At 37.0% G+C, this 12,945-nt stretch overlaps 1 protein-coding gene across 2 annotated transcripts in view; it reads right to left on the minus strand.

Annotated features, from left to right (window-relative positions):
• HMG20A (high mobility group 20A) overlaps positions 1-12,945 on the minus strand; it is a 74,159-nt gene that overhangs the window by 11,437 nt on the left and 49,777 nt on the right. For both annotated transcript variants that reach the window (XM_079128922.1, XM_079128923.1), the window contains 3 exons: positions 7,772-7,919; positions 4,802-5,014; positions 1,150-1,282 (listed from right to left, as the gene is read on the minus strand). In XM_079128922.1, coding sequence (XP_078985048.1) covers positions 1,150-1,282; positions 4,802-5,014; positions 7,772-7,919 — 494 coding nt within the window. The remainder of the gene's footprint in view (positions 1-1,149; positions 1,283-4,801; positions 5,015-7,771; positions 7,920-12,945) is intronic.

The raw sequence follows: 12,945 nt of genomic DNA on the forward strand, positions 1-12,945 counted from the left end.
AAAAATATGAAATAAGAAAATATTAAGTCGAAAAAGAAAACAGTAACAAAACCCAAGCATTACACTGTGCCAAACTACAAAACTTGCCAGTATATGTACTTTTACAACATACAATATTTTCCGTTATGGCTTTATTAATGGGTCAGTCAACAAAGGTTACAGAGAATCCAACACCTACAGAGAACACAGGCATAAGAGAATAGCAGACACAGTTCTTATGTTTGAAGAGAACAGGGTGGGAGGGTAGGCAGGAAACCCATACCAAAGGCTGTTTGTACAACACTATGATTCTGGCAGCTTAGATGCCCAAACGTGGAGAAGATGCAATGGCTGAGGCATGACAGACTAGCTGTGGGTGGTGCTTCTTTGGCAGTGTTTCCTGAAGAAGGGGAACTGGAAGCAATACTTATAAGGGTGTGATGAACACTTTTAACAGAGAATAAAAAACCATGATTTATCTACTTTGTTCACTGCTGCATCATTAACAGCTAAAAGAGAGCTTAAAGAAGGTGCTTAACAAATTTTTTTTCCCCTAGTAATAGGGACAGAACCCAGAGGTGCTCTACCACTAAACTACATCCACAACACCTTTTCCATTTTATCTTCAGACAGAATCTCACTAAGGTGCTGAGGCTGGCCTCCAACTTGAGATCCTCCTGCCTCAGCCTCCCAAATTACTGGGATTACAGGTGTGTACCAACATGCATGGCTTCAATAAATATTTTCTGAATGCACGGAGGCATGAATGAATGAATGAACAGGATCACTGGAGACTGGAAGAGATGGCACATGAAAAGTTTAGAAATGAAAGGTTTAGAAGTGTCAGAGCAACTCAGTTATATAGTTTAGTAGACAGACCTGTTTTGAGGCAGAAAAATGCCTAAACTGAGGATTAGGAAAAGAAGGGCAGGCAACTAATATTGGTCTTGGTATACAAGCCAAACTGTTGATCCTGGATATGGAAATCTATCAGAAATTTCTAAATGAGAGCAAAGTGATTTTTAATACAACTGAAAGATAATACTTGTTCTTAAACATAGGATAAAAGAGAAATAATAGAAACATCTTTTATATTTGTCACTCTTTAACAGTTATGTCATTATATCATGCATGACAAACTACAAATGAACTTGGTTCTGGTACTGATACCTTGCCTGTGAGATTTGCCTTTCTGACGGTCCTGAGTTTTTCTACTGAAGACCTTGTAGGCTTCTGTCTTTTGATATTGCTCCAGTTCCTTCATGTAACGCTCCTTATCTCTGTCTGCTTCGTCAAGGTAGCGCTAGGAAAGAAATGTGGGGTTACAGTTACATTTAAGAAACTGAGAGCTCATTTAGGTAATTATTAACAATCACTTTGAAGAAAACAGGACAATTAGAATATAGAAAAGAGTATTCAGAAAATATATTTAAGGGAGAATCAAGAAAGCACTCATGAATAGAATAATCTCAATTATAAAAAGAAATGAGTGATTCTCACTTTCTACCACATTTATTACCTTTTTTAGTTTAATGAAGATAAGTTCTACTGAGATCACACTCATTAAAAATTCAAAGATGATTACAGTTATTCCTTAACACCACAGACAGAACTCCACATGGCCACTAGAATCTTTAGGAGGTCTACCAGCCACACGGGCACGCTTAGCTTTCCCAGGGGAAGGAAAGGAATATTACTTTGTTTTTCTATCCCCAACTCATTTTGAGGGAATGATCTCATGTATCAATTGGCTTTTTAAGAGCTACAAGAGTAGAGCACTAAAGCCAGAAACAAAGAACATAAAAAGAATGACCTCATCCTATGTATGTGCCTAAAAATGGACTACTTTGAAAGAGCCTGTATCTACATACTTTGTTTTATGCTATTAATTATTTAAACAAAGTTCATTGATTTACTAGGACTATTTTGTTTAATGCCTTGTCTTCTTCATTCATCAAAATAGGTATAAGAAAGCATACCAAGATATTGCTTCTAAGACAGCTCAAACCAGAGTGAGAAATTATGTTAAAAATCTTGTTACACAGGCTGGGCACAGTGGTACATGCCTGTTATCCCAGCGACTCTGGAGGCTGAGGCAGGAGGATTTTGAGCTAGAAGTCAACCTCAGTAACTCAGCGAGACCCTGTCTCAAAATAAAAAATAAAAAGGGCTGGGGATATGGCTCAGTGGTAGAACACTCCTGGGTTCAATTCCCACTATCAAAAAAACCCAAAAAACAAAAAAAACCCCAAACTTCCCTCTACTAAAAACCCAAACAAGTTGGGTGTGGTGGCCTATACCTATAATCCCAGAAACTTGGGAGGCTGAGGCAGGAGGATCAAGAGTTCAAAGTCAGCCTCAGCAACTTAGTGAGGCCCTAAACAACTCAGCAAGACCCTGTCTTAAAATAAAATATAAAAAAGGGCTGGGGATGTGGTTCAGTGGTTAAGTGCTCCTGAGTTCAATCCCTATTACTACAAAAACAAAAACATAAACAAAACAAAACAGAACAAAAAAACCAAATAAACCTATTCCATAAGAGCCAGATGTATGGGATACCTAACTGGCAAAATCTAGGACAACTTAAACACAAAAATAATTAAGTATGGCAATAAGTTATTAACCATTAGAAAAAAAAAATCATACCATTAATAAAAGATATAATACAACCTAAGTTTATCATAACAATAATAACCAGATAACAAACAAAAGGGGGAAGGAGGAGGCTCTTGATTAGGTTAAAGAACTAAAAGCCAACTCAAATGTGGGGGCAGTGCTACAGCTCAAAAATCCTCATTTTTCAACTATAATGATAAAGACTAGATTAGGTAAAAATCATCAATAGATGCTAAATTCAGGGGAAAATTATGATGTGGAAGAGGCAATTTACATGTTCTTAAAATGTCTCCCATAGATTGCTTACTAATTATAAGAGAGAACTTAAAACATTTACCAGGTAAACAAAATTAATATCACTAATGAGGAACAAAAGGATACTGTGTGCCTGTGTGTGTGACAACACACAGAGGGATACAACACTACCTAATCAGTATTCTGACCATGAATACATAGCTGCAATCTAATCACAAGGAAATATCAGATAAACACAAAATGAGGAATGTTCTGTTAAAAGTAAATTAAAAAAAAAAGGGGGGGGGGCTGATGGTGTGGGAAGACAGGGATTATATTCTTAAAAAATATCAAAGTTATAAAAGACAAAACAAGTTTCTGGAAATAACTCAGTTTAAAGGAAGCTAAAGAGATTTGGTTAAAGACAAAAGTGGACATTAGACTAAAACCTGTATCAGAGATGAAACTTACAAAGGAACAATGTTACCTCAATATATAGATGAAGATTGTTATGTTACTATAAAATCATTAAGTTAGTAAGTAATTATATTATAGTTATGTTAAGAGACTATCTCTATCCTTAGGAAATACACACTGAGCTCATCAGGGGTGGAGGGATACAATGTATGTAATTTACATTCAAATGATTCAGAAAAAAAGTTCTGTGTATGTGTGTGTGTGTATACATGTGCAAGCCAGAGAGAGAGACTGGATGTATGGAAGAACAGTCCTTATGCAAATGAAGAAATAGGATAAACTATGGTACTAATAGGTGAAGCTGCATAAAGGGTATGTGGATACTACATGTACAGTTTTTATGCTTATAACTTTTTGTGCACTTGAAATTATTTTCAAATAAAACAGTTAATAAAACAAAACCAAACACAAAACCCCTGTCCTACTCAAGTAGGTTATCCCCAGAGATAACTCTTACTTTTGCTTTTTGTTAAAACACTTCTGCATTATCTGAAAAAAAAATTTTAAACAAGGAACAGTATTAATTTTGAAATAAAAAGAAAAAAGAAGAAAACAACCAAGTATGTTCAGTCCACGATCCCATTGTTTTGTAAAGCCAAAACAATGGCTGATATAAACTGCCTTCTATGAGCTTTCCACCACAAAGACAGTTTCAAGTTGCAACTTAATCTGATCTCTTTGAAAATTTCTGAATTCAATTAATTCCCAAGAGAAGAGTTTTCAATTTGGTTTTAGTCTGGAATTCATTTTAAAGAGTGTAAGTTATAGAAGAGTTTAAGACAAAAGAAATATAGATCTTTCAGATACTGGGAAGGGTGGGAACTTTTAACCCAAAGCCAATTCCACAATCACTATCCTTACTTTGCGTTAATGGCATTTCACCTGGCTCATGGCTATCTTGTCCTTAATTTCCCTCCAATCTCTTTAACAAATAGATTTGTTTCAATTTGGCAACAGTAAGTTTCTGTCTTAGAGAAGAGAGAATTCAAGTAGTTCTTCCTTTACTTTCCCATAGTGGGTTACATTTGCCAGAATACTAGTTAAATTATTAAGTAGTAAAATCTTTTTCCTAAACAAAATTCTTATGTGAATTGCAGAATTTTATCAAAAGATTTTTTCCTCATTTAATTCATAACTTTTCATTTACCTCAGTCAAATACATTACATTGATAGATTTCTTAATTTCTCAATATTGAGCCACCTTTCAAAATAATCTTATATGAACACGCAGCATATAAATCAGATACAAGTGGAACTGGTTTGGTTAATGGAAGTCCAAGAGTTCTTCCTGCTCATATCCCTGTAGCAATCCTGCTGTAGTTTAAAAATCACTGTGCTAGAGAAAAGAGTTATGAAGGGCCCTGTTATTCTGTGTCTGCTAGGTGCTGTGACAACATTGAAAAATCAACTGTCTAATCCTCTTTGTTTTTCTGACAGAAGTTATTTTTGAGATATAATCAAGTGCAAGCAAAGGATCAGGAGTAGGAACAATTACCTGTTTTTCCTCAGGAGGCAGTTTACTCCATTCATTCCCTAACATCCTTGTAATTTCTGGAAATGGAACCTCTGGTCTTTTTGCTCGAAGCTGTTCTCGACGCTCATTCATGAACCGAACATATCCTGTAAGGGGGGATTTAGGTGCATTGCTGTCTCGAAGAGGTTTCTTCCTCTTTCTCCCTTTAGACCAACCTCCTCGTTTACTTCTTTGCTATAAAACAAAGAGGAAAAAAAAAAAAAGACCAAACAACAATGATCACCCCAAATAACCCAACAACAACAAAAATGAACAAAGAAAGCAGGATACGAGTTGCATTTTTCTGTGAATAAGGCCCTGGGTATTCAAAGCTTTCCAGATGTGTCATAGGACAAATGACTGTAATGTTGAGTAAGAAGGGATTCCAGATAGTTCACTTGCAGACCTTTTGAGGCACCACATCACAAACCTCAAAAAATGAGTCTAGGGGGTGCCACGATCATGCCAGTTTTGGCCTTCATATGTATGCAACAGGTCCTGAGTCCTGACAAGGGAATATTCCATGCCCCCCCTTTAGTATCAGGATTGAATCTAGGGGTGGGATGCTTTATCACTGAACTACATTCCTAGCCCTGTTTAAAAAAATTTTGAGATAAGATCTCACTAAATGTCCCAGACTAGCCTAGAATTTGTATCCTCCTGCCTTAGTTTCTCAAGATACTGGGATTATAGCCATGTACCACTGTACCCAGTTACAGATGAATATTCTAAGTGAGAATATTCATACATAGCACTGTGTCAGAGAATCACAGATCAGAATAAGATGTCATATACATAGGGCAAAAGAAGAGACAAGCTGTATCACAGGGATCAAAAATAATTCATGCAAGTGTTTTTCACTGATACTATTTGAAAAGTTTTTTTTTCCACAGCAAAGAGCATATAGATTTTTAAATTAATATCTATGTCTTAAAAAAATTTCAATAAAGGGGGGGGGCAGGAACTGCAGTTCTACTGATGTTTTACCATGGGCTTTTTTACTTGGCCTTTTAAATGAGAATTAAGGTACATCCAATTTTTTGCTTCACAATTTAACATACACAGAACCTATGTAAGTTAATAATGTTTTATGGATACAAGAATTTTTTATTTCAGAGAAGAGGAAGATAAGAAGGGACAAAAATATTAAGTATTAATTAATTATAGTATGGTACTCCTCCAAATACATAAATATGGTTCAATAATTCCCAGTTTGGAAAATGATGTATTTGGTAATATTTATTTAAAATAAACCTGGTAGTGTTAAAGCTACTAAGAGGGTTGGACATGTAGCTCAATTGTAAAGCATGTGCTCAGCATGACCAAGGCCTTGGGCTCAATCTCCAGTATCACACATACATACACACACATATAAAATAAATAACTAAATCTACCAAGATTTTAAAGTTGTTTTAAGAAACTTTACTTGTTCATTATAACCTTTAAGAATGCCAAAGGTAGGCTGGGTGAGGTGTGCACACCTGTAATCCCCGTGGCTTGGGAGACTGAGACAGAAGGATTACGAGTTCAAAGCCAGTCTCAGCAACGGAGAGGTGCTAAGTAACTCAGAGACCCTGTCTCTAAATAAAACACAAGATAGGGCTGGAGATATGGCTCAGTGTTCAAGTGTTCCTGAGTTCAATACCTGGTATCTAAAAAAAAAAAAGCCAAAGGTAGCTGGGCGTGATAGCATATGCCTATAGTCTCAGCTATTCAAGAGGTTGAGGCAGATGGATCACAAGTTTAAGGCCAGTCTGGGCAACTTAGTGAGACACCGTCTCAAAATAAAAAATGAAAGGAGTTGGGGATGTAGTTCAGAGATAGAACACCCCTGGGCTCAATCCTAGTACTATGAGGAAAAAAAAATAATGCCAACAGATAGATGAAAAAAACCAGTTCTTTTAAAATAATAATATAGACGTAGACAAAAATCAATGATGATGTTCTTTCCTAAGTAAAAAAAGAAGAGTAGCTTAAAACAAACAATGTAGCTCAGTGGTAGCATTCATCTATAGTCCCAGCTACTCAAGAGGCTGAGGCAGGAGGATCACTTGAACTCAGGAATTTGAGATCAGCCTGGGCAATACATCAACACCATTTCAAAACAATAACAAAAATACAACTCCCCCACCCCCCCACACAGAGTTATCAGTCATTTGTAAGGCACACTGAAAATCCAACCAGGGCATGACTACCCAAGCCTATATGGAAGCGTCACATGAAACAGAAAAAGGTAGCTTATATGGGAGGGTAAAGTTGGTGATGATATAAAATATTTGGGCATATATGGCTCCATGCTGCAGTGCTTGAAGAGTAGAGTGGGGTCCTGAACCAAAGATACATGGACTTCTCATTAATTACTTATTTAATTAAATCATTCATTCATTCAAGAAGTATTTGTTGATTTTATTTGTTTGCAGTCCTGGGGACTGATCCCAAGGCCTTACACATGCTAGGCAAGCACTGTACTACTGAGCTACATCCCCAGGCCCAACAAGCATTTATTGAGTCATCTAATATGAAGTAGTTATAATTTTTTTCTTTTTTAGTATTGGGGACCGAACCCAGGGGCACTAAATCACTAAGCCACATTACCAGCCCTTTTTTATATTTGATTTTGAGACAGGGTCTCGGTAAGTTGCTTAGGGCCTTGTTAAGTTGCTGAGGCTCACTTTGAACTTGTGATCCTCCTGCCTCAGCCTCCCAAGACATTGGAATTATAGGCATGCACCATTGCGCCTGGCTATAATTTCTTAAGCTAGGGGAAAAAATAGTCTGTCATTAAAAGCCTTAATATGGTTCTATCTAAAGCAAGAAATATACAATAGAAAATTCTGCAGGTATCATCTTAAGAAGGTAAGAAGACAGATGATCAACACCTCAATCAACACTTTCTTGGTTGACTGCTTCTTTGGAAGCTTCAAAGCACAGTAACAGGAGACCTTAGCTTACCTCATCTTCATGTCTCTGTTCATTGCCATCTGCAGTGTTTGAAGACTCATTCTGAAGCAACTGACCTTGGGACAGATCCTCCACAAATTCTGGATTGTTGGTGGACGATGTAGCTCCACTGCCATAAGGAACCTCTGGGTGTGTTAATCTGAATAACAGGCAGAAGTGCAAAAGTTCAGGATCAACAGCATCAAAAACTTTTATTTACAAAGGTTCAAGAGCAATTTTCCTGCCAGCAAAGCACATGCCAGTACTTGAATTAATTCTCCCACTACAATCTGTGTAAATGTAAACAATGTCTCTATAGAAGTTACAGTACCTTTGAAAAAATATTTTAGTGTTTGACTGAATCAGGATGGTGGCACTAAAACTCCTACCAAAAAACAGATACAATCTCTTTCCTTCAAAAAGTGACCACTCCTCTCTACATAGACTTGTTTTAGTTCTGAGGCTGCAACAGAATCTGAATTTTAGATGCTACCTTTCATGTATCTCTGATATGAAGGGGAAACATTATTCATGGGTAAGATGAATAGACTCGGGAGCTGTGGAGGCAGTTTGTCCCCAGCACAAAAGAGAGATTTCTTAAAGGGCATAAGAAATAACTCTATGGCACATAACACAGGTTATTTCTCCTTGGATTACTGTATATATTAACAACCAGAGCATCCAAGAAAAATACTAAGTTCACTAAGTTCAAAAATGTTTTGTTTTTGAGGTACTAAAGATTGAATCCAGAGCCTTACACATACCAGGCAAGTGCTCTACCATTGAACTACACCCTAATTTAAGTATAAATGTAAATAAATCAGGTAGACATTTATTTTTGTTCCTACTAATCTATTATAGATGAGTTAGCAAACCAAGTTTCATCCTTCTGAGAAGTGGACAAAAAAGGTATAAATGATGGTGGAGACTGATTTATTCTATCACATGTGAATAAAGGAATGGAAGAAAAGGTGGGCAACGTGCTAGGGAGTCCACCCTGCTCCCACCCAGGGAACTGAACCCAGGGGTCCTTTACCACTAAGCTACATTCCCGCCCCCCCCCCCCCCTTTTTTTATGAGACAGGATCTTGCTAAGTTGTCCAGGCTGGCCTTGAACTTGGCAATCCTCCTGCCTCAGCCTCCTGAGTTGCTGGGATTACAGATGTGTGCCACTAACCCCGGCAGGTTTTTTTTTTTTTCAGGGAAGAATTGGGAAGGTTGAGAAGGGCAGGAAGAAAGGCAATAGAATAGCCAAAGCAATCCTTAGCGAGAAAAGTGATTCAGAAGGCATCACAATACCAGACCTTAGATTATACTACAGAGCTATAGTAACAAAAACAGCATGTACTGGCACCAAAACAGACATGTAAACCAATGGTACAGAATAGAAGAGACAGAGACAAACCCACATAAATACTGTTATCTCATACTAGACAAAGGCACCAAAACATACATTGGAGAAAAGATAGCCTCTTCAACAAATGGTGCTGGGAAAACTAAAAATCCATATGTAGTAGAATGAAACTGAACCCCTATCTCTCACCATGCACAAAACTCAAAGTGGATCCAGGACTTAGGCATTAGACCAGAGGTCCCATGCTTACTAGAAGAAAAAGTAGGCCCAACTTTCCATTATGTTTTTATGTTGGTTTAGGAACTGATTTCCTCAATAAGACTCCAAAAGTGCAAGAAGTAAAATCAAGAATCAATAAACAGTAGTATGGTATCAAACTAAAAAGCTTCTTCACTGCAAAGGAAACAATCAGGAATGTGAAGAGAGAGCCTATGGAATGGAAGGAAATCTTTGCCACCTGCACCTCAGATATAGCATTAGTCTCCAAGATATATAAAGAACTCAAAAAACTTAACACCAAAGAAACCAATAACCCAATCAATAAATGGGCAAAGGAACTGAACAGACACTTCCCAGAAAAAGAAATATGGTCAAAAAATATATGAAAAAATATTCAAATCTCTAGCAATTAGAGAATTGCAGATTAAAACCACACTGAGATTTCATCTCACTCTAGTCAGAATGGCAATTTTAAAGAATACAAGAAACAATAAATATTGATGAGGATGTGGGGAAAAGGTACTCTCATACATTGCTGGTGGGACTGCAAATTGGTGCATCCACTCTGGAAAGCACTATGGAGATTTCTCAGAGAACTTGGAATGGAACCATCATTTGATCCAGTTATCCCACTCCTTGGTCTATACCCAAAGGATTTTAAATCAGCACACTACAGTGACACAGCCACATCAATGTTTATAGCAGCTGAATTCACAATAGCCAAGTTAGGGAACCAACCCAGCTTGTCCTTCAATGGATAAGGAAAATGTGGAATATAAATACACAAGATATATTATTCAGTCATAAAGAATGAAATTATGGCATGTGCTAGTAAACGAATGGAACTGGAGAATATCATGCTAAGTGAAATAAGCCAATCCCAAGAGGAATGTTCTCTCTGATATGTGGATAGTAACCCACATCAAGGGAGGGTGGGGAAGGGAAGAATAGAATTCCATTGGTTAGACAAAGGGGAATGAAGGGAAGAGTAGGGGGAGAGGACTAGGAAGAACAGTAGAATTATCAGACATAACTTTCCTATCATTGTAGTTGAATGTACGACTAGGGTAACTCTGGATCATGCGACCACAAGAATAGGATCCTATTTAGAATAAGTTATACTCCATGTATGTATAATATGCCAAAATACATTCTGCTGTTATTAGTATCTAAAAAGAACAAATAAAATTAAAGGGCAAAAGAGTAATATTCAGTTATTATTCTGAAAGAATACATACTCCACAGGGTTGTTATAGGCACCAATTACAATACAAGTACTAAAATAGAGGTTTGTAAAAAATGTCACAGAGGCACAGTAGTGGGTATGATGAATTTTATATTTATGGAGAGGCTGTTAAGGAGGATTTTACCAAAGAGGTTTTAAAAGATGAATAGGTATTCATTAGGTGAACAACATCATTCCATTCTAACAGAATAAAGGAAGACCTATCAGAATGGTGTGTAATAGACTAAGTAAGAGATAATGCAGGATGATGGAGGTAGGAGAGAAAGCTAAGGGGTAGAAAGGAGAGAAAGTGATGATTGATTTAATTTAAATAGTGGGGAAAAATAAGAGTCAAAGGTAATGCTGAGGTTTCTAAATTGGTGATTATGTACTTAATATAAACCAAGCAAAAAACAGGGTAGGTTGTGTGAGAGAGAATTGAAAAAAACACATGAGAGACAGGCCTTAGCCCACAGAAATCTCAGCAGTGCTAGAAGGGTTAGAAATGCTGGGAAAGGTATGATGTTGACCAAATTATATTGACAGTTATGTACATATGAATAGGTAACAACAAGTCTCATTACCAGAGACCCTGCATCTTATAGAAGAAAAAGTAGGTCCACATCTTCACCTTGTTGGCTTAGGATCAGACTTCCTTAACAGGACTCCCATAGCACAAGAGACAAAAGCAAGAATCAATAACTGGGATAGATTCAAACTAAAAAGCTTTCTCTTAGCAAAGGAAACTATCAGTAATGTGAAGAGAGAGCCTACAGAGTGGGAGAATATCTTTGCCACTCATACTTCAGATAGAGCACTAATCTCCAGAATCTATAAAGAACTCAAAAAACTCTACTCCAAGAATACAAATAATCCAGTCGACAAATGGGCTAAGGAAATGAATAGACACTTCACAGAAGAAGATCTACAAGCAATCAACAAACATATGGAAAAATGTTCAACATCACTAGTAATAAGAGAAATGCAAATCAAAACCACCCTAAGATTCCATCTCACCCCAATTAGAATGGCGATTATCAAGAATACAAGCAACAACAGGTGTTGGCGAGGATGTGGGGAGAAAGGTACACTCATACATTGCTGGTGGGGCTGCAAATTAGTGCAGCCACTCTGGAAAGCAGTGTGGAGATTCCTTAGAAAACTTGGAATGGAACCACCATTTGACCCAGCTATCCCACTCTTCGGCCTATACCCAAAGGACTTAAAATCAGCATACTACAGAGATACAGCCACATCAATGTTCATAGCTGCTCAATTCACAATAGCCAGACTGTGGAACCAACCTAGATGTCCTTCAATTGATGAATGGATAAAGAAACTGTGGTATATATATATACAATGGAATATTACTCAGCTATAAAGAATAATAAAATTATGGCATTTGCAGGCAAATGGATGAAATTGGAGAATATCATGCTAAGTGAGATAAACCAATCTCAAAAATCCAAAGGACGAATGATCTCACTGATAAGTGGATGATGACACATAATGGGGGATGGGAGGGAGCAAGAATGGAGGAAGGAGGGACTGTATAGTGGGAAAAGAGGGGTGGGGGAAGGAAAAAATAACAGAATGAATCAAACATCATTACCCTATGTAAATGTATGATTACACAAATGGTATGCTGTTACTCCATGTACAAACAGAAACAATTTTGTTTACAATAAAAATAAATTAAAAAAATACATATGAAACAAAAACAAGCTGGGAAAGAAGACTTCAAAAGAATTAGGACACGACTGCAGGGGACAAGACCGGAAGACTTTTAAGAAGAAAAGGTGTTAACCAAGTAAAAAGCTGCAGGTGTCAAATAGGATAAGCTAAAAAGATTGATACATTTGAAGATCTAAGTGTCTCTGGCAATTTTAGGGAGTAAGTTTTTGCGGAATTGGAATAAACACCAGACTAGAGTGGACACAGAAATGAACAAAAGCAGATGCACTCTGTACTGAAAATGAAAGAAATTACTTTCCTGACCTTTTGTAGGAAACACTGTAGATAAATAAAAGCAGGTAGTTCCTAGATTTTTGAGGTCATTTAAAAAAAAGAGTATGTAAAAATCTGAGACGAATGCAAATCATGTTCTCTGAAATGAAGTACCACCGAAGATCCAGTTTGTTCTTGGTGGTATTATTTTCCAAACATTTCAATCACTTCAGATGTCTTAGGCAACTTGTTATTTCGTTGTCCTTTTCTTTTCTTCTTTCTTTTTCTTTCTCTTTTTGGTGCTGGGAATTGAACCCAGGGCCTTATGCATGTGAGCAAACACTCTACGCACTGAGCTGTATCCCCAGCCCTCACTGTCATTTTCATTTCAACTATGCCATCAATTTTTAAGCTATTATATTTTGTATATTCTTCTTTTAG

This window comes from Sciurus vulgaris (assembly GCF_902686455.1).
Source record: "Sciurus vulgaris genome assembly, chromosome: 2".
Taxonomy (NCBI): domain Eukaryota; kingdom Metazoa; phylum Chordata; class Mammalia; order Rodentia; family Sciuridae; genus Sciurus; species Sciurus vulgaris.